Consider the following 21,865-nt stretch of genomic DNA (forward strand, 5'->3'; position numbering starts at 1 on the left):
GTGCCTAGTCAGAATTGAGATATGCAGTAAGTGTAAAATTTACACACCAATTTCAAACAGTACCAAAAAGGTAAAATATCTCAACCATTTTTATATTCATTACATTAAAATGATAATATCTGGTATGCGTGGGGTTAAAGAAAATACGTTGTCAAAGTTAATTGTACCTATTTCTTTTCCTTTGAATGTGGACTGTGAACATTTTTGTATTAGGTAGTAATAGTACAGGCAGTACAAGAATACGTCGAGATTTGTGACAGTTTGGGGATGGATGGAGCTTTGGTAATCACAGTTAGCTGAACCTGCTTTGTTCTGGAGGAAAGAAAACAGGCTCAAATTAAGGAAGGATTTATCCAGGGAGCAGGAGTTCAGGCTCTTCCGCTGCGCCTCACTTGGTAGCAGGTGCTGGCAGCTACCTCTCTCTGGCATTTTTCTATTGTCAGCTCCAGCTCACAGGTATGCCAGTCTCCAGGAGAGACACTGATGGGCCGGCCTAGGTGGGGACACGGGGGCCTATGATTCACTATCATCACATGAAAATCAATGGAGGAAAGTGGGACAATTCTCTAAGGAACCAGGGTGACGGAGCACATTGGGCTGCAGAAGCTTGATGGGGATGCTGGGCAGGCAAGAACAGATGTCCCCTGCAAGGGTCCCAGAGTTCTCCCTCCAGGTCAATGTCCCTCTCCATGTGTAATGAGTCTTACTAAAGATTTGAGTGACTCCTACTTCTCTGGTGTCTGCCTCTCCAGACTCCACCTGGCCTGACACCCAGTTGTGCACCGGAGGAGAGAAGGATTTGGGCAGTAAGAGGGTCAAACTGGAGTGGGCTATCCTGTCATGCTCTCTGCTTTGTTTCCAGGTGTCTTCAGGGCTTCTTGCTCAAGGGCCAGGAAGGCAGCTGGAGAGCCAAGAGACCTAAGGATTTCCTTTTCCAAAACATAACCCAACTAGGAGCAGGGGCATGGACCACAGTGACGGAGTCACCCAAGCCCCAGCTGGTACCGTGGTGCCTCAGGAACTGCTGGAAGAAATGCTTTGGGTTTTTCGGGTAGAAGATGGTAAGTTGTGGAGGGCTGGTGGTAGGGGTGGTGGGGTCTGTTCCTCGACACAAGGAGTGGAATCTGGGTCTCCTTTATGGCAGGCTGCACATTTCCCCCAAGGCAGGTACTGAGGCTGAGGGATCTTCATTCCCAGAAGGGTCTGGCCTAACTGTACCCTCCACTTCTCGGGGCATGGTCATTCGTATTCTCATTTACTGGATCATTAACAAATATTTAATAAGTTCCTTCTGTGCACCAGGCACTGTTCTCAGCATTGGGGTTACGGTAGTGAATGAAGCACAGAAGTGTCTGCCCTCATGGAGCACACATTCTAACACAAGAGAAAATAAACAAGACAAGCAACTAAAATGTATAGCACATTGGTGATGAGCTGTAAGGAGGAAAATTAAGCATAGTAAGGGAGTGGAAGGGAAGATACTATGGTCAAGGAAGGCCTCACTAGGAAGCTGACATTTGAGTAAGGGTCTGCAGGAGGTGAAATGATGAGCCACAGATTATGTGGGGGAAGAGCATTCCTGGCAGGGGGAACAGGAAATGCAATAGCTCTGGAGCTGGATCCTGCCTCATTTTGGTTCAGGGTGGACAGAGCTTATTACCTAAATTCAAAATAGTCACTTGATGTACTCTCCGTTGGCAGTTGTTGGACACGGTTTCACTGCCACCCCTTCCTCCCCCTCTCTCCCCATGGCCACACTATTATCCAACTGTAGTGCTGTCCCTCATTAGACAAGGGCTTCTGCAGAGCAGAAACTGTCCCTCCCTCCCCTCTCCCCAACACCAGAGCTCCTGCAGGGCAGGGGCTCATCTTCATTAGTCTCTACCACACTTGGCCCACAGCAGGGGCCAAGAGCTGATGCCATGAGCTGAGTCTGAGCCCAAGCCCCAACTGTGCATGGGCCTGAGGGGGACCCAGCCTTTCCTCAAGTCTCTGTTCCTTGTGTCCTTCCCCAGCATCTCCTTGGAATTACTCCATGCTTGCCCTGGTGGGCGTAGTGGGCATGATCAGCTTCATCCTCCTGGGAAGGAGCATTCGGGCAAAAAGGTGAGCTGGTTTGGTTTGGGGGTGATCCCTGGGGGGTGGGGGATCTGCCCTCCCAAGGGAAATCTAGGGAGTGGTCACCTAGAGGTGCTGGCTAGCCATCTTTTGGGACAGCAAAATGCAGCCTTATAGAATTTACAGTTTGGTGGGGAGACAAGTATAGTTCAGAGTGACAGATACTCTGTGTGGGACAGAGTGTGTGGGAGCACAGTGGTGGGATCTGGGGCCTTCAGGGCAAGAGGGAGAGGGAGAGTGGACCAGGGAAGGCTTCTAGACTGAGGGACAACAGCCACCAAGCTTGAGATGCTGGAAAATGAGGGCCGGGCCATATGGCTGTGGAGTGTGACATGGAGTGGGGGCGGAGGAAGGACAAGAGGCAGGCAGGACCCAGAATTCCATCCCAAGGAATTCAGGTTCTAGCTCATGGGCATTGGGGAGCCAGAGAATGGCTTTGCACAGGGACATGAAGATTTGTTTTAGCAAAGTTAGTCTGTATGTAGGACATAAAAGGAGCCACAGGGGTGTAGCTTCTAAAAAGGTGACCTTGCCTTTCTGACCCTGTCAGGAAGCATGGCCCTTAGAAGGTTAACTCAGGGATGAAGTGGCTGTCCATGGGAGCAGCAGACACTGAGCAGCTCCCTCTACGGCCCCAGCAGTCTCTGGGCAGTCTCCTGGTCCCACAGCTGGGTCCCTCCACTATGGCCACGAAGCCTAGGAGTACCTTGCATAAAACCACCTTCGAAGGGAGGACATTTGGGGGAGTTACTGGAAGGAAGGCTAGGTCTTGAATGCCAGGTTAAGGACATGGGCAGTGGGGAGCTACTAAAAGTGCTTGAGCTGAGGTGTGATATGTGTGCACCAGAGTTTTAAAAACATGACCGGTGGGGATCCGTGGGCGGCTCAGTGGTTTAGCACTTGCCTTCGGCCCAGGGTGTGATCCTGGAGTCCTGGAATCAAGTCCCACATCAGGCTCCCTGCATGGAGCCTGCTTCTCCCTCTGCCTGTGTCTCTGCCTCTCTCTCTCTCTGTGTCTCTCATGAATAAATAAATAAAATCTTAAAAAAAAAAAAAAAAAAGACTGGTGTGGGTATGGGGGCTGGTTTGGAAAAGCAAGTACCTAGAAGCAGGAAGACTAGTTAGGAACTTCCTGAAGTCCTCTGTCTGGGGATGAGGTGGATGAAGGTGGGGAGGGGGTAACAAGAACCTGCACTAAGCAGGAGGACAGGCCTGGGATAGAGAAAATGTCAGGAGACTTAAATGCATGTCCAAGATATGTGCTTCTTTGAACCCCATTTTACCTGTAAGGGGAGCGTATGGTGATAATAGTTGAGCTCATGGTGGCTATGAGGATTTGATGAGATGATGCCTGGGTGAGTATAAGCTGTTTCTCTGCCGAAAGCACACCAAACTATCTCCGCTTTCTCCCCTAACAGTTCCCAAAACTGCCTCCTGGATTTTCCCCTCCAATCCACTAATCCACTTGGGAGACCCAGTATTGCCCCAACCACTCATTACTCCAGCTCAGGGAACCCAGCTTCAACCGTGTTTTCTCTTTTTCAGAAATCAAAAGATCCGGGGGAGAAACAAACCAGAAAAACAAACTCCAGAAGACCAAGACTTGGCTGAGGCTGAAACCAGAGATGACAATAACCTGAACATCCTAAGACAGACTTTGCTCTCAGAAAAGGAAAATTTAGTCCAGGTGGAAATTAAATTAAAAGAGAAAGATGTGTCACTGGTTTTCCCAGAGCTACAAGAATCAGAGACCTAGTAAGAGTTCAGAGCACTGCCCCATGCTGTCAGATAAGATAAATGAACTGCAATCAAACTAATAATCTGTTGGGGGGGGGGACCACTTTTTATTAAAATGCTTCTGGAAGCAGGCATTTGGAATTGCATAATTTGTTCAAATGGCAGTGGTCTGACACAAGCGGCTTGGAGCAAAAGCACAAAATCCAGAACCGGCCTGTGGATCAGGAAGCCCGGCTAGGACTCCTCATGCGGTCTTGAGGGGTTCACAGCCTCACTCTGACCTCAGCTTCTCCATCTACAGAATGTGGCTGAAGGCTGGGGTAGAGCTGTTGTTCTTAACTCCACCTCCTGGGATTGCCAAGAGCAGGGTTCTGGGCTCAGAATCCCCTTCCACCCCTTCCTCCTACCTGAGCCCTCTCCTTTACCTGCTTATCTGCTGACGATCCTAAGAGACTTCCTTTGGGCCAGGGGCCCCCGAGGTAAACAGCATTAGAAGACTATGAAACTCCCTGTGCTAACAATGGAATCCCATTGGTGGGGGCGGCCCCAAATAATTTATGTAAAAAATTGCTTTATGAACTCAAAATGCCTTAGGTTCTATCTTTCAAAAGTGGACTTAGAACACTCAGAGCCATTGTTGAAGGTACTGGGTCCTGCTAGACCAGGCTCCCAGCTGGCATACTGTGTTTCTACCTACGAGCCTGGAGCAGGCTAACTGCCCACTGGGTGCTTGATACTGCCAGTTGCAGGTTCCCTGGAGTCCTGGGTGATGGCCATTAGAGAGAATGATTTTGTTCTGCAGTTTTGATCATTAAACTTCAGGAGGCTGGATCTGAGGCTCTGTAGAGCATCTGTAATTTAAGATGGGAAAATAAGGGGGCCCTGTCTCCTGGTGAAACAAAACACTGGAGGCTCCCTACTCTGGACGACCCAGAGCCCCCAATCCTCATTGAAAGCCAAAGCACATGAAATGGCCCTTCTGGGAATTTTACTTCTCACAGCCTGTCCCATAGGATTATTTAAACCAGATTTGATTTGGGTAAACTGTGGGATTTATTGCCTGGGGCTGCTGGGAAGTCAGAGGACAACAGGAGGGCCAGGCTCAAGCCCCCACATGACCCGTAGCCGCTCTGCCCTTCTTGTCCACCAGGTGGTGCTAGGACCTCAGGGTGCGCCTCCTGTGGACCACTCGCCGCCTACCCTTCCTAGAGCTGGACCATGCAGAGCTGTCCACTAGAGGCCACATTAGGCCTGGCTGTCGCTAGAGCAGGGAGGGGTGATGGCACCACGACGGACACCACAATTTCCTTCCACTTCAGGCTGACCCAAGGTCTCTGGGTTGTCTCAGTAGCTATTTCCCTTCAGGATCAGGGAATGCGGTGGTTACCATGGAAACCAAGGCCTGGAGTGAGCAAGAGCAGCATTCCTGCCTGTCCTTCTGGCTCACACTGTGAACTGGGTTTGGTGCCAGAAAGGGGTCAGCTGCTCACCAGAGGGCAAGGGCTATCGTTCTGTTTGAGGGAAGGCCACTGGGAGAGGCCAGCCCCTGTCCTGCAGCCCCACCCAGCTGCTGAGTCTGGGATCCTCAGACTTAGGCGGGGCCCTCAGAAGATCTTGAAGCCCTTCAACAGAGTCAGGGTGGGTGCCTTGCGCTTGCTCTGGGCCCGGGATGACTTCACCGTGACCAACTTGGCCTGGGCCACGGCAGGCATTTCCTTCAGACTGACGGTGGAAAGTGTGTTGAAGGTACAGCTGGCCAGACCATGCCGGGCGGTGAGTGGAGCCTGGTGGGGCAGGGCCCTCTCCTCGCAGATGAAGAGGGGCCGGGGCAGAGAACTCTTCTCCAGCTCCCGCCGTGCCTCCCGCACCGCCTCGTGGAAGACATGCTGCACGTGCTCAAAGTCCAGGCAGGCGGAGACCTCAAAAAACAGGCACCCGAACTTGCCCGCCAAGGCCGCGCCCTCGGCCTTGGTGACCTGCCTGGTGGGAAAGCAGGGAGAGGCAGGGTCAGGAGCCTGCGTCCAAGTTGGGTGGGCCAGGGCCTACGCTCATCTCCCCACTCACTGGCTTTGTGACCTGGAGTCATCTCATCAGTACAATGGGATGAACATCTGCCTCTCAGGGTTGTTAAAAAGAATCAAGAAAGACCATTTGTACTGTGTGCCTAGTATAGTACCCGGCGCAGGGCCAGTACTCAATAAACAGTGGCTGATGTCTCCAAAGCCAGAATTCAGGAACAAAGCGTGGGCAAGGGAGAAACTTACTGGCTAGACCCTGCTTGTGGCCAGAGGAAGGTGATCATCTCCAGCCCTGCCTCTCTCTAGGTTAGGCCAGCATGGATTCTTGGTCAGGAAGTGAGCCACCCTCAGCCCTGGCCTGTTGGATCAGCTCTAGAAAAAGGCCTGGACTGAAGGGTGTGAGGCCACAGAGGCCTCAGGATGCCTGTGGTTGGCAGAGGTCTCAGGGCTCAGGCAGAGTTTTGCCAGTTTGTCCAGGGGAGGGGCAAGGGACAGTAAGGGTGAAAAGGGGAGAGGGGACAGCACCCATTGTCAGCTTCATCCTACATCCTCTTTCATGGCAGTGGGATCAAATATTTAACTGGAGGGATCCTAGCAGCTTCTGACCTGAAATCAAGGTGAAAGGAAAAAAGACTGGCTCTTGGGTAGGTCAGATGTCCAGAAGAAGGAAGGGGTGGGCCCTGCCGATTGCCCCACCCGCCATTCAGTGGCATAACCCATGAGACAGTTGGTGTTGGTGGGAAGAGGTTAATTTGGCGAGAGCAGGGGGGACTGTGAGTGGGCTAGCTGCCCAGGGGGAATATTAGACAGAGTGATTGTGACAAAAAAGTCCAAGGGCAAAGCATCTAGACTCCCCACCCAGGTCTGGTGTCCTGTCTGTAAGCTCACTGCTTCCTGAGGAACCCTCTTTGAAGGAATACTTGGTATTATTTGCTTTTATGATGAACTTGAGTTTAAAGACTTCTCATTTGGGGGCTTGAATCTTGAATTTTCAGAAACCAGCACCCCATGCATGCAGACATGTATGTAGATGGGTGACACAGGCGTGTAGCATTACCCTCTCTTATTTTTTTGCAGCCTGGTGACAATTTTATCAACGGTTCAGGAACCACTGTTCTAACCCACCTTCTCCCGTTTAGTTCCAAGACTGTCATGGGAGACGACACGCTGATGCTCAGCTACAAGACTGACTGCCCATCAAATCCTGACCCACTACCAGGCTGGATCAGAGAAGGAAATGAACGTAAATGCCATGACTTTCCTTAGGGAATTGAAGCTGCTCCGTCTGAGCCCCATAATCTTTGTTACTTGTTCCCAAACCATTTTTACACAATCTTTTTGGCAAAGATTGGGATCAAAAGAATGGTCTGGTTTTTTTCCCCTCACACTGAGGATAGATTTACCACAATCCAGTCTTCTGACCCCTTTTCCAGGCATTGTGGGCTCTGATTCCTCTAAACCCACCTTCTGGGGGCACCTGGGTGGCTCAATGGTTAAGCTTCTGCCTTTGGCTTGGGTTGTGACCCTGGAGTCCTGGGATCAAGTCCCACATCGGGCTCCCCACAGGGAGCCTGCCTCTCCCTCTGCCTATGTCTCTGCCTCTCTGTGTCTCTCGTGAATAAATAAAATCTTTTTTTAAAAAAACAACAAAAACAAAAACCATCTTTTGGTTTCAATATGATACAAATTCCTTCATTCTCTTATTCTCTGAGATGGAATTTGTCTTCGTCTGAGGGCTTGGTGGCCTTTGAAGGCTCCTACAGTGTCCCCTCTTCATGAGATGCTCCTCCCTTTCCCACTGCCCATCTGATTTGTTCTGCACCAAAGGTCCCCTCCTGGCTGATACTAGTCAATGGGCCATTGGGGCCTGGGGAAGCAGGAGTGACTGCCATGAACAGGGAGGGATAGGTGGAAGATGGGTGGAAGGTGCTGTATTTTGAAGGTGGCCTGGCCACACAGGATAAATGCCAGTGCTGGAGAAGGGCAGTGGGATTACTCATCAAGTGGAAGCATCGTGCTTTCAGGGGCCAAGCAAGCAATTCGAATGTATGCAGAGTGGAGGAAAGCCAGCAGGAGTGGTAAGGCCTGTGGTCAGCTGGAGAGAGCATGCCCCTCCTCAAAGCATTCCAATTCTGGGTCTTTTAAAACACTGTGCTCGCCAAGCAAAATGCTGCAGTGTCTGCTGATAATCTGTCCTCTGGCCTAGTCTGTGACCTCTGATTCAAGTCCAATCCATTCTAAGAGAAGCTGCCCTCAGCACAGCCAACTGGGAATGAGCGAAAGGCCATGCTTGGGTGAGGCGAAAGCTGGTTGGTCCTGAACAGACACCTGCTCAAGTTGCCAATCACAGCCTTCCTTCTCAGAACCGAAATTGGGCACCAAATAATAACCAGCCAGCTATGAGGAGTGAGGATGGAAGGTCCTATCAACGCAAGGAAGGGTGAGGCCAAGAGAGACCACAAAGCCCCATGAGGATGGAAGGAGTGGTTTCTCTTCTGACTTTTAGGCTCCAATCCCTGTGTAGGCCAGAAGCTCTTCCCTTTCTGCCCTTGCCTGTCTGGAAGCACGAGCACCCTGTACCCTTTAACCTAAATTTCGAGCACCCTGTACCCTTTAACCTAAATTTGAGGGGATTACTTTCCTTATCAGACCAATAATCCCTGATGATGACACGCAGCCTTTCCAAATGAGGAAATTGAGCTCCAGGGATGAGGACAAACTGCACTCACCTGTACTGGGCCATGTCCAGCTTGTTGCCCAGCAGCAGGGCAGGGGAGCTGCGCTGTGTCTCCTTGGCATGCAAAGCAAGCAGCTCCAGGTAGCTGCTGCTGTCCTCGAAACTCTGGCGGCTGTCCATGCTGTACACCACCAGGAAGGCGTGGGCCCAGTTCAGGTAGCGCTCACAGTTCCTGGGGGTGTCCTGGGGCAAAGGAGAGAAGCCTTGGTGCAGGGAAAGGTCGTCCTCTGAGCTGCTCCATCCCACCACCCCACTCCCTGGGTCTTTGCATATTGTTCCCTAGCAAAGCCCTTTGCAAAGGGACACTTGAGTGTGGATTTGGCTTGGTGTGAAAGGAGACATTGTCTCAGGAGCCTCACTCCCAGCACCCAGCCAGAGGCTTGGAGACCTTGGCCTCTGGGGCACAGAGCCAAGACTCTGGTATGGCTGCTACAGAGACCTGGCTGTCGCTGGGCACTGCTGGTGTGGGGTCAGGTTGATGGTGCCCTTTGGCTTCTGAGAATAATTGGTATCCAGTCCTCGTAGGGGGTGGTGAGAACATCAGGGGAATGTGTATACTGGGGAGAGCTGGGCTGAGGAGGGGCCTCCTCATAAACGTGTGTGCCCTGTCTCCACATGTGCATGAGCATCAAGCCCCAGAGCTGACATGATCTCAGAGCTGACACCAGCAACCATCAGGTCTCCCAGGCCCCATCCCATCCCTTCTCACTTGGCAAGAGTAAAGGTTCAGGCCCGGAGAGGTCAGCGCCTCATTCAGGGGCACATCATAAACTAGAGCTTAAAAAGTTTACAAATTCCCATCTGAGGCCTCCAGCCTGGGATCAGGACTTCTCGGGAGGTTGCACTGACTCTCAGCTCTCCAAGGGTAATGGGGTAATGTTACCGGGTCTGCAGTATCCATGACCCTCAGGTGGACAGGCTGGTGGTCCACTGTCTCCTCGGAGCTGTAGGTGTCCTCTGCAACAGATGGGCAGCCAGGTCAGAGGCCAGGCAGGCCACTCAGTGCTAGGCTGGGTCTGAGTCCCAGCCTCCCTGTGCTAGACCCTGGGGGTATCTATTCTGGGGCTGGCTGAGTTGGGACAACTGGAAAGGCCTTAGCTCTCACCCAAATGGAGAACACGGACAGAACCTCCCACCAAGGAGATGCTGCTCTGTCAGGGCTCAGAGCATAAGACGTCATTCACAGAACATGCCACAGGGGATGGGACTGTATTCTGGGTCCACCCACCAAGTCTACAGGATAGAGTGTGTGGCCCACAGGCTTGGTTAGCAGCAGAGGCCTCTGCATTTGCAATGCCAGCGCATCCCTCCCAAACTTCTCCACCTTCTTCCCTCTGACCATAGTACCTGGCCCACGGGAAAGCCCCCAAGGATAAAACTCCCGCTCCCAGTGGGAGAAAGGATGGGAAAAGAAAAACGCACAGCATATGGCATGGTGTGTGTGTACGTGTGTATGACTCTATTCAGAACTCCCAAGAAGGTTTAGAAATAATCCTTATCAAAATAATAGCAAAGGAGTCTAGGGTAGTTGAATATTTTAGGTTGGACATGTGGAATCACACCCAACTTCAGCTACCTGTTAGCTCTGTGACTTGGCCAAGTCGCTGCAGCTCTTTTGAGGTTGTTTCCTAACTTTACAATGGGGACAACATGGGTGCCTGTGTGGCTCAGTTGGTCGAACCTCTGACTCATGATTTCGGCTCAGGTCATGATCTTGGGGTCCTGGGATCGAGTCCCATGTCGGGCTCCACTCTCAGCTTGGAGTTTGCTTCTCCCTCCCCCTCTGCTCCTCCCCCTGCTTGCTCTCTTTCAAATAAAATCTTTTTTAAAAAAGTAAAGTGGGGATAACGTGATAACATTAGCTAAAAGTTTTCTAGATTTTACCCTGTACCAGGCACTGTGCTAAATGCTTGTCCCCGCACCCTCACAGGGCTGTGTGAGGACTGGATGAGCCTCCAGGCATGGGGCCTGGCCCACCCTAAGTGCGTGGTAAAGGACAGTGGGGATTGTGGTGCTCCAAAGCTTACAGGGCAGGTTCACATTCCTAGGTGGTTTTTTTCTTTTTCTTTTGAAATAATTTTAGACTCATGTAGAAATTGCAAAATAGTACAGAGAGTTCCTGTGTGCCCTTCCCTCTGCTCCCCACAATGTTAACACCTTACATAACCATAGTACAGTGATCAAAAGCAGAAAATTGACTTTAGTACCACACTATGAACTAAACTACTGACCTTATTTGGATTTCCTGGGTTTTTACCTTTTTTTGTTGTTCTCATGACTTCAAACCTGAGAAAGCAGCATGAGGCCAGGCATGCAAAGAGGACCTCATTGTCATATTGGTAATCATTCTCCCTACCTCCAACCTTCCCCTATGCCACTGGCCCATGTGTATGAATATACTTGGCCATCATCTTTCCCTGGGTGCCTCTGTGCCCCCAAGTAACCCCTAAGAAGACCTGTTTGGGCAGAACTAGGGCCCTCTCTGTCTTCCTCCACTCCCCAACCCTGGCTGAATTCACAACCACTTCTCTCTGAGAGCCACTGGCAGTCAAGCCAGGCCTGGACACATGCCAGGTCCACTAGCAGCCAGCAGGAATCACAGACAGCTCCCATCCCCAGCCTGTTTGGGGACTTGGATAAATAACTGCTCTTATTCAAAGACAAAAAAAAAAAAATCTAATGGAAAATATGCCCCAAATGTTTAACTATATTTGGTGCAAGAAGAGCTGCCCCTAGATGCCTACATCTTGTTCAGATTTTTACTTTCCTGCCAAAGTTGTCTAGTGCACCCCTCTTAGTTGCTCCATACCCCCCACCCCTACCCCCAAACAGGCATTGTGTCCTTCCCAGTCCAAGGAAAAATATTAGTCCAACATTGGCCTCCTGTGGTTCCTCACAGCAAACAGCCTTTCAAGGTTACTGTTCTCTGCATTGTAGGGAGATGAAGCCCAGAGGAGGGAACTTGCCCACTGCCACACAGCACCCCATCAGTGGAAGGAATCTGGCCTTGGGTCTTCTAGGCTGGGCTCCTCCCGAGAGGACCAGCTGATCCTCGAGCTCTGTCTGGGCAGAGTACAGGGGAAGAGCAGAAGCTCCCAGTCCAGATGTGGCACACGCCTGGGCAAGCTGGGAGAAGCCTTGGAGATCATTTTATCCTGCTTCCTCTCCCTTGGCAAGTGAGGTGACTGGAGGTGGGGGGGTCCTTTCCAAGTCACAGTCATGTCCTATCTTCTCATCCCCAAGTCCTGCTCTCTAGGGCATTCTGGGGTACTTAACCACATGGGTTTCATAACTCCTAGCTCTCCCTAATATTCTGAGGACTTTTTTTTTTTAAGATTTTATTTATTCATGAAAGAGAGATACACACAGAGGCAGAGACATAGGCTGAGGAGGAAGAAGCAGGCTTCCTGTGGGGAGCCTGATGCGGGACTTGATCTCAGGACCCTGGGATCACAACCTGAGCCAAAAGTAGATGCTCAACCACTGAGCCACCCAACTGCCCTTATTCTGAGGACTTTTATGCCGAGAGAAGATTCCTCTTTCTCAAACTATTTTCCCCTTGTTTATGCAACAATAATTTTCTAAAGGTGCTAAAAGTGCTCTGATCAGAGTGTGTGTAGGATGATGCATCAGAAACGGTGCCCATGTTCTTTCCAGAGCAGGATGAGGGAAAAAGAGGTGAGAAGCTGTCATTCTGCCCTGGGCAAGCCAGGCAAGGAGCCCCCAGCTCCTCTGTGAGAGGATGCTCTTCTGGGGACCCCTACGTCTTCCCGGAGCATTCAGCACAGGCACAGCCTTTCCATAAGCACTCCCTCAGCTCCTACCAGCTTTCCTGGCCACAACCCTTACTCAGAGCACAGGCTATTGGCCCCATCTTCCAGATAGGGAAACTGAGGCTCAGAGAGCCCAGTGCCACACAGATCTCTGATTCCAGGCCCTCTAGAGCATAGGCTGCCTTAGGGGAAAGCTGCTGGAGTGGTACCCATCTTCCTATGTGCCTGAGGTTCTCCAAGGCAATTCACTGAGCCCTCTCTGCCTCAATGTCTTTACCTGTAAAATGGGGATAATAGTTGGAACTCTTCTTTAAAGGCTAATCCCAAAACCCAAATTCAATCTCATGTTGAAGAGCATCTATGTTGTGCCTAGTACCATACTCCATGCTGGAAATGGGAATGGGTAACACAGGTCTCCGCGCTCAAGAAGCTCACTTTCGGTTCAAGGAAGACCTCTGAAAAGGAGTGGTTTCACATGTCCCAGTGGCTAACCTTCCCCCTTGGATGCTCAGACCACTCTCCACAGAAAGAAAGGCTCTGGTCCCAGAGTCCCCACTATAGCTGTGGCCAGCCACTGGACAGTGGCTGGAATTTTTAGATGGTGGAGCAGAACTCCCAAGGAGTGCCACTGGCCTCCCAGAAGGCTGAAGGAGAGCGTCTGGTCATCTCTCCAGCTTCAGGTTCTTAGGCTGGGTGACGGACCACTGTGGAGCTGCTGCCGGCGCCCCCCTGCCCCCCACTGGACAGTGTGATCTTACGTTCCACTCTCAGGTCAGAACTCCAAAATGACTCAATCAGGAAGCCCAAACCACTATACTAGGCTCTTCTGGCAAGAACCTTCAAGAAGGGTAAGGATTGGGGACAGGGAGGAGGACACTTGGAAGTAGGCTGCCAGAGCAAATACAGGATGACCAGTTAAATTTGAATTTCAGATAAACAGCTAATATTTTTTAGTATCAGTATTCCCCATCCAGGCTAGGCAGCATCTGGCTCTTGAGGAACCATCCTTGGAAATAATCATTTTCCCTTTCCAGACAGCCCTGCTTGTATGCTTTGACTTCCTACTTCCTCCCTGTCTTCACTGCCCCACTCCACCTGATTTCATGTTCTGGCCTCACCCCTCTCAACGGAAGCCTGGCCAGCACAATTACATCCTGTGTCCCACTCCTATGGGCAATGGGCTCTGCTAGTCAAATGGGGTCCCCCAGACCTGCTGTGTGACTCTGGCCTGGAAGCCTCAGCTCCTTGGGCCTCTTCCTTCTTCTGAGGCACCAAGGGGTTGGGTCTGAGTGCAGGTGGTCCAACCAGGCTTTGAGAAACAAACCCCTTAGGGACTGGCAGTGAGCTGGCTGCCCTGTACTCTTGACTTAACCAGGGGACCTCCACCTCTTTCTCTGTTTGACACCCTGGGATTCTATTTAAGATCGCCTGGAAAGAAGGGCTTCTGGTACTTAGGGGAAAAAATTCTAGAAATCAATAGACTAAATAGCCCTGAGGTCCCTTCCTGTTCCGACACTGGGATTCAATATTCCAACCTGAACTTAGGGCACCAATGGGCTCAGGGGCTCTTTCTTCCAGGTGTCACAGTACGTTCCATCTGAGACCTGTGGCAGAGGTTTCCAGTCCGTGCCCCATAGCTCTGGGTTTCTGGGAGGGCCCTCAGGGTCCCACAAATGCTTTAAGTCTTATGAATGAGAAAAATAGTCCAAGACTGCACCGCTCATTTTCATAAGGCTAAGTGTATCCAGACAACACTATTTTTCTCAGTAAACAGTTTACAATAAACAAATGTTACAGATATAAACTTTAAGGAAAGAAGAAGGAGGGGCGCCTGGATGGCTCAGTTGGTTGGGCCTCTGACTCTTGATTTTTGGCTCTGGTCATGATTTTGGAGTCCTGGGATCGAGACCCAAGTCAGGCTCTGCGCTCAGCGGGGTATCTGTTTCTCCCTCTGCTCTTCCCCCTTCCCATTCTCTGTTTCTCTCTCTCTAATAAATAAATAAATAAAATCTTGAAAAAAAAAAAAAGAAAGAGGAAGGAAAAGTGAATATGCATTGAGTGTCTACTGTGGATCAGATACTAGGATAAATCTTTTACGTGTGTTATTTCTTTAATCCTCTCAGTAATTTTCTGAGATAGGTATCTTTATGCCCATGTAACAGATGAGGAAATGGAAGCTCAGAGAAGTTAGGTTATTGTTTGAAGGTTGCACAGCCAGAAAGTGGCAGAGCTAGGGTTCAAACCGAGCTCTAATAACAGAGCATCCTTTCTTCCAATATGTCATGATATGGCTATAAAACAAGATGAGTTTTCTCATGTGGTTCAGAATGGGCCAGAAGCCAGTACCACTAGAGAACTTCTCAAATGTTTTGTCCAGCTTTTCTGGAAAAGTACATTGAGTGATCATTTTGAAGAATAACATTTAATGGTTGTAGACATTCTGCTGTGTTTGATTTTTTTTTTTTTTTAAGTCTCACCATACCTCATAATCTAGGGCAAATCAGCCTGTCTCGGTTCTCTTAATTAACCCAACCTCCAAGTTGTCAGGGGTAGGCTGTGGAAGGATATATTTCTGGCACTTAAACCATTTTGTCCCATGGGCTGACTCATCCTAGTGGCTCCTCCCCTCTGCCCTCAGATAATGGATCCTGGCCAGGTCTGGTGAGCCCACCACAGTGTAGGCATGTGCTCTGGAGGATTCAAGGGGGACACAGTAGGAGGAATGAGGAGGAGTGGTTCCTTACCCAAGTTGGGGTCATATTCGCTGATAAACCTCCTGGTCAGAAACTTCACGGTGAGAGCTGCAGGAAGCAGAAAGAAGTGGCTGAGTCTTCCGCTGCTGTGTCTGGCTGCTGGCCCCTGGAGGTTGCCTCTCTCATTTTAGGGAGGCCCCATCTAGCCTCTGTGACTCCTGGCTGACACTAAGCTCAGCTCTCTGGGGGGATGAGTCTGAGAGCTGAGAAGTTGGTTTGAGAAGCTCAGCAGAAACCAGAAATGTGGGGAACCATATTTCCTCCAGTTGCATCCTGGATTTCTTTCTTTTTTTTTTTTTTTTTTTTTATGGCAAGAAAAGCTGTGAGAGGCAAGCCTAGGCGGGGTGTTTATAAAGACTCGAACTAAGGGGTCCAGGACCTATACAACCAGTTACCTTAGGGACAGTCTGGTGAAGCTCAAACTGGAAGGGAGACATCCCCCTGGTCAAGTTGTGAAAATTCTGAAATGTGGGGCACATCTATTCTGGTTTTGGGTATAAGCCAAAGAGTAAGAGCTGAGTTGACTAGTCTGTGATCCCCGGGAGGAGCATGAACACTCACATCCCAAGTAAACACACTCCAGTCCTTCATCCCCTTCATCTCAAGTCTTGGCTCCAGGCTTGGGCCTCCACACTCATCATGAGTGTCCCAAAGAATGTAAAACCTAAAATGAAGTTCTCCCCGGTGGAATTCATTAATAGGATTCTGATTCTGTTCAGAATTTAGCCACATAAAGCCTAGGGCCAACCAACTGTCATGCTGGACTCTTTAAAAGTAATGTGATATTTTAAAGAAAACCCTTAAAATTCTTTCCCAGGATTCCTAACAGTGTCATTCTGCAAACTAATACCCAGGGAATACATACTTTAAAATTTAAATTCCTTCATTCATGTAGTCACTGGCTAAACTGTACCAGTGACAGAGCTACAGACACAATTTGACTTTCAAAGGGAAGAGGGCAAATCTTTTCTGTAACAAAATCTTTTCTGTAGGAAAACATGATTCAGAGTCCCCTCTCTGAGTCAGGGGGCTGGTCTCACAAGTGGAGAGGAGGATCCCATCAAGTCTCAAAGAATACTGCTAACAGCCCATGTTGGCCAATCCACTAATGGCCGTGACTGTAAAAGAGCCGGTGAGGAGCCCCCTCTGCCCTCCTACCTTCAGCTGCCTGGGACTGTGAGTGGCGGTGGGAGGGGGAGTATAGACCCTTTTTCTGGGTCTCTGTCTATGGTGACACATTCTCCCCTAACCCACCTGGGCTCCACCTGGATGAGAGCTGCTAGGAATGGTTAAGGCAGTTTGTTGTTGGCAGAAATGATGTCAGTGGCAACCCAAGATGTTGATTCATCAAGAATAAGTCCCAGGCACCTGGGATCACAGTCCAATGTGCTTTGAGAAAGTCAAGAGAGGGGTCTGACTTGAAACAAATACATATGATAGGAACTACACTTTGTTCCATTCCAGGGAATTGGGGTGAGCCCCTTCCTGGAGAATCCCAATAGCCACTGACCTCTACCACATGCCTTCATCCCCAGCCTACAAGCTCATAGGGGCCTGGGCTTCCGATCAGCGCCTAACAGGTCCCTTTGGTGCCAGGCACCAGTGCTGACTGGGGCCCCAAGGAGAGGAGATGCAAGGCGGTCAACAGCAAGGGAGAGACCAGTAGGGGACTGGGAGACACTGAGAGACACAGGGGGAGGGGAGAGACCAGCGGAGGACGGGGAGACACAGAGACACAGGGGGAGGGGAGAGGCCAGCAGAGGACGGGGAGACACAGAGACACAGGGGGAGGGGAGAGGCCAGCGGAGGACGGGGAGACACAGAGACACAGGGGGAGGGGAGAGGCCAGCAGAGGACGGGGAGACACAGAGACACAGGGGGAGGGGAGAGGCCAGCGGAGGACGGGGAGACACAGAGACACAGGGGGAGGGGAGAGGCCAGCAGAGGACGGGGAGACACAGAGGCAGAGGGGGGCGGTAGCTAGTGTCACAGACACCGGGAAAGACGGGCCAGGAACCCAAGGTGGACGAGAGGCCGGGGAGGTGAGGGCAAAGCAGAGAGAGCCAAGCCAGAGAGAAACTGAGGCAAGGAGCCTCCGGGCGTCGACGCGGCCCCCGGGCGCAGGAAGCCCGCAGTCACGCGGGGCCTGCCTCCAGCGGTCCGGGGCGCACCCCGCGCGTCTCCGGGCCCCGCAACTCACCGGACTTGCCGGCCCCGCGGCGCCCCAGGATGGCCAGGTTGACCTCGAGCGGCGCGCTCTGCGGCCCGCTGCCCGCGCGCGCTTTCCCGAACACCGAGGACATGGCGACGCTGCTGGGGGACACGGTCCCCGGTCGGAGGGCCCCGCGCAGCGCGCCCGCCCGTCGGGGCCCGGAGCGCGAGGGCCGGCGAGGGCCGTCGGAGTCCCGCCCGGGCCGGCGTCGAGCGCCAGGCGGGCTGCGTCCCGGGCGGCGGAGCCCGGCGGGAGGAGGAGCCGGGGCGGGGCCGCCCGAGCAGCCGCGCTCCTTGTAAGGGCTGCGGGAGCCCCCGCGGGACGCCTCGGCCGCTCCCCACGCGGGGAGGCAGCTCCGCGCTGGCCCCGCCCCGGGCGCCGGGACCCCGCAGGGAAGGACGGGGGTGGGGGGCGGGAGAGAGGCAGCCCCGGGGTAGAGGCTGGAGCGGAAGGAGGTCTCTTCCCACCTGCTCGAGAATCCGCTCCTTCCTTTGTGCTACCCGCAGCCCCCGCCTCCTCCTCCGGGAAGCCTGCTGGGTTCAACCCCGGGCCTTTCTCTAGGTCACAGCCGCAGCCAGCTCAGCTTGGCACACAACTGGGCCCTTCACTATGGGAACTCGCAGGCAGCACTGCAGTGCCCAAGCGGAGCCCTGCGCAGGGGAGGGGGAGACCTCCTTACCAGCATTTCATGGTCAGTATGGGTTCGGCTTTAAGAAACCACCCACCCCGATCACTGTTTTCTCCCTAATGGGAGCTAATGACTTGCAGGTGTTTGTGGTCTAGTGTATAAATGGAGCGTTTTCTTTATTCTAAAACCTGGCACTCTCTTGCCTACGATGATTCTAGGATTGGTGGATGAACCTGGTAGGGGTCACCTGTCATTTCTTTTGGGACCCAGGGTAAATCTGGTCATGATGGATACAGAGCAAAGGGCCCACATGGGAAATCCAGACGCTTAGGATCTAGTGCCAGCTCTTTCACAAAGTGACCTTGGGCAAGTCACCTGACTTCTTTGAGCATTGGTGCCCCCATCTATAGAACTAGAGGAAGGAGAAAATAAATCCCAAATCCCATGATGTGATTCAGGTCTAACAGAGAGTGACAGCATAAGGTTTAGTACTTTCTAGAACCCGTGGAGCCTCTCTTTTGGAATACTCCAGGCTAGAGTGGAGAAGGGCATGGGAGTCTCAGAGACCCCTCACTGCAGCCCTTCTCCCTCCAACCTCCATAACTCCCCTCCTTGCCCCTGTTAATCTACCCACCCACATGAAAAAGAAACCATGGAAATCCAGATCAGTAGGCAGAGTCTGGGGTCAGAGCCTGATGGTAATAACTTCTCAACCAGAAAGGAAAATTATTTTCCAGGGTAGGACATGAATACTGACTCAGCCTAATTGTATTTGTAGGAGATAATGGTAAACCAGCTGTGTTATTAGGACTAATGCCCAAGGGTTTTCCTTTGAGTTGTAGGTGGAGAAAATTGGGAGCCAAGTTTTTAGCCACCTCCCTGGACTGGCCCCAGTCTTGTGAGGACAGGCTGGTTCTGAATGGGGCTTATGGGGAGAGAACCAATTTCATCAGAGAACTGCTGGAGAGACGGGTAAGCTGTGGACCCCTGTAGGCCCAACTAGGTGTAAACTTGGGCTCTGTTATGGCCCTGCTTGTGTGAGCCTTAAAACTTTAAGACTGACCAGTAGGTAGGCATTGCAAGGAGGCGGGTTCTACCTTCATGTGAACCATCTGAGCTGTCCCTAGTTAGAAGGGACTATCTTTAGAGGAAGTGAGCCTCCCAACCCTCAAGGCAATCAAGGGGGTGACCACTTCAAGGAGGTGTTGTAAGGAGACTCCTTCATGACCTGCAGGATGAGATGGGATGACCCTTAACTCTCATCTAGGTTAGAGATTATTTGAACTAGTTGCCAGCTGGTTACTCAGGTCCTCAGCCTTGATTGCTAATTGCCCAAAGCCTACCTGTCCTATGAGGCCTGGGAAGCCTGGGAGGAAAATAGTGCCAACCTCACAACTGTACCCAGTCCCTCTCTCCATCCTCAGTCTCCTTGTCTGGGCTGCTTGTCCACCCAGAAGCACCCACTGTGGACCAGGCCTTTGGAATCAGCCACTTTCTCTCAAACCACAGAATAAGCAGGGATAGTATTAAAACAGGGATAGTATTAAGGGTTAGATGAGATGACATGAAAGTGTCCCACCCAGAGGTTGGAACAAAAGATCGTTTCTTTGTTTGCCCACTCCCCCTGGGCAAGAATAGCACACATTTCTCACCTGTCTACAAAGAAGCCACAATTGTTTAGCAGCCAGAGGTTTGGACACTCAGGGGCAAGGGAGAGGTTTTTCTGTAAGGACAAGTAGCACAATCCTTATTCCCTATCTCCAATCTTCAAGGCTCTTATATGGGGCCCTCAAAATGAAGAGGATGTGGCACCTGGTCCGTCCAGCAGTGAACTTGCAGGTGTTCAATAGATGTCTCTGAAGTGACATAAGTGGTGCATGTATAGGTCTAAACAGGTAAGTCCTCTGAAGATTTCCAGATGCCAGGTCCTACTCTTGCCACCAACACCCCAGGACCCACTCCACACAAAGCTAAGCTATTGGGACCCCTTTGTGATTATGTCTGCATTCCCTGGAGGCACAATATGACAAATATTTCTGTGGCTGCTCAATGATAAATTCAGGTGTCAAAGCTAAACAGAACCTTAGAAGTCAGATGAAAGTTCCACTTTACAGATGAAGAACTAAGGCCTGGAGAGGTTGGGTAGCTTTTGCGAGTTAGTGGTAGTACCAGCATTAGAGCCCAGTGGGAATCTTGACTCCTAGTCCAGTGCTCTTCCTCAGGCCCAGGCAAGCTCCTCACTACCCTGTGTAGTGCCATGGGTGGCAAGGCCAGGGGTCCGCCATCAGGCTTGGGGGCATCTCAGGGCTATGTGTCCTTTATTAGACTGCGGGCTCTTTTGGGACACAAGGGTTGTGTCTCTTCCATCACATTAGGGACTCTCACTTAGGTTAGGGCCCAGGAGTCTACTTAACAGACCCCTTACTGTACGCCAATCACTGTGGATGGAAAGATGAACAAAGCTCGGTGTGAGCTCTAGAAAGGCTCAGATTCTGACACAGACACAGCTCCCCTTTCCTTGCCCCCACCCTGAACCTCACACAGTATGGGGGTGCAAAGTGGAGGGAGGTTGGTGTGAGGTCGGACAGAGCCTGGGAACTCCGTGGGCTGCCACAGCCAGGATAGTCCCTCATCCTCTCCAAGTCCCAGAGGGAACACTCACTGTCTGGGTAGAGGAAACTCTCACCAGCTGCAGACGACACCCCACTGGGGCATTGGGAGCAAGGCCAAAGGGCCTGTCCTCAGCCCAGCCTTAGAACCATGAACCTCAACCTTGGGTGACCCCTGCCCCAATGCCTAGCTACTGAGGGTTGGAGCTGAGTGTGTGCACAGCATCCCAACCCACTGAAGCCAGGGCTGGACTTGTGAAAAACTGACACTGGGAGCCAGCTTCGGCCAGAAGAATTGCTCTCCTTCCACTCCTCTCAGGAGAGGGCCCAGCAGAGGTTCAGTCTGTTGTGTCTGCCCGTCACCAGGTGCCTGAGACAGACCATCTGAGAGGCAACTGTGTCCCCTTGAGGGTCAGCCCTTCGCCCTTCCCCAACCCTGTTCCTTAGCTGGGCCCTGGCAGGAGGCAGTTTTTTCCCTACCCTAAGAGAAAGGCTAGTACTGGGCTGAGGCCTGGGCAGCAGACGGGGTTCCATCTAGTTCCACATCTTTGTGCATACCAAGGAAAAGCCCATGCCATCTGTGGGCCTCCCTTTCATCATCTATGAAATGGGAACAGTCAGACACCTTCTCTTCTACCCCTGGGGCCACCAGCAAGGACAGAATCAGGACTGGGCACCACAGGGCCCACTTTCCTCCAAGAGGGGGACAGTCATGCTTTCAACCAGTATCTGGCCTCAGGAAAGGAGAGGCTGGCAGAGGGCCTGGGAGAGTATTTGTGAGGACTCCTGCCCACTCTCCCTATCCCCTCCTACTCTTCCTGTCTAGTCCCTGGGGCAGAGTGTCCCGGATATTTCTGGCTGCCTCCTCCAGGCCTTTGGCTTCCCAGGCTCACACAAGTGGTCCCCATATCCCAGACCTGCTTTGATGGAGTGAACTGGGTGGGAGTTCCTGGCAGAAGAGGCACATTTGTGTTGGGTCTGCAGATTCATACGTGAGAATCTGTGCATATGTGTGTGTCCTAGGAGTGATAGAAGTTCCTCTGCCCCCTCCCAACTGTGGCTGTGTCATCATAAGCCACTCCATCCTCTTGGAGAAAGCCTGTAGTTGAACACGTCCTGAATGGCAGATACCATCCTATCCAGGTCTGGGCCTCAGTTTCCCCACCTGTAGCATAAGGTCCCCGGAGAAAATAATCACTAAGCTCTCCTCCACCTGATATTTTCAACCCCAAAGTCTTAGCTGGTCACCCAGGAAAGTTCTTTGCAGTGGGGAAAATGCC

General features: G+C 51.6%; 2 protein-coding genes across 4 annotated transcripts in view; one reads left to right on the forward strand and one right to left on the reverse strand.

The window, feature by feature from the left end:
• The window catches only part of SLC51B (solute carrier family 51 subunit beta), a 23,150-nt gene extending 19,161 nt beyond the window's left edge, over positions 1–3,989 (forward strand). For all 3 annotated transcript variants that reach the window (XM_038580722.1, XM_038580721.1, XM_038580720.1), the window contains exons 2-4: positions 863–1,061; positions 2,016–2,106; positions 3,664–3,989. In XM_038580722.1, coding sequence (XP_038436650.1) covers positions 965–1,061; positions 2,016–2,106; positions 3,664–3,874 — 399 coding nt within the window. In that variant the 5' untranslated portion in view covers positions 863–964 and the 3' untranslated portion in view covers positions 3,875–3,989. The remainder of the gene's footprint in view (positions 1–862; positions 1,062–2,015; positions 2,107–3,663) is intronic.
• RASL12 (RAS like family 12) lies at positions 3,939–17,558 on the reverse strand. Its single transcript, XM_038580719.1, has 5 exons — positions 17,337–17,558; positions 15,128–15,184; positions 9,494–9,567; positions 8,603–8,793; positions 3,939–5,835 (listed from the first exon to the last, which is right to left on the reverse strand). Exons 1-5 carry the CDS (start codon positions 17,437–17,439, stop codon positions 5,460–5,462), a joined length of 801 nt encoding a protein of 266 aa, XP_038436647.1. The 5' UTR covers positions 17,440–17,558; the 3' UTR covers positions 3,939–5,459.
• Positions 17,559–21,865: the final 4,307 nt, after the last annotated feature.

This window comes from Canis lupus, chromosome 30 (genome assembly GCF_011100685.1).
Source record: "Canis lupus familiaris isolate Mischka breed German Shepherd chromosome 30, alternate assembly UU_Cfam_GSD_1.0, whole genome shotgun sequence".
Lineage (NCBI taxonomy): Eukaryota > Metazoa > Chordata > Mammalia > Carnivora > Canidae > Canis > Canis lupus.

Bases quoted from the DNA above. Each gene is read 5' to 3' on its own strand.
- RASL12 (XM_038580719.1), bottom strand. From the start codon at position 17,439: ATGTCCTCGGTGTTCGGGAAAGCGCGCGCGGGCAGCGGGCCGCAGAGC. The intron at 9,568-15,127 runs GTAAGGAACCAC...CATCTGTTGCAG, and splicing joins CGAATATGACCCCAACTTGG to AGGACACCTACAGCTCCGAG. The intron at 5,836-8,602 runs GTGAGTGCAGTT...CTTTCCCACCAG, and splicing joins CTGGACATGGCCCAGTACAG to GCAGGTCACCAAGGCCGAGG.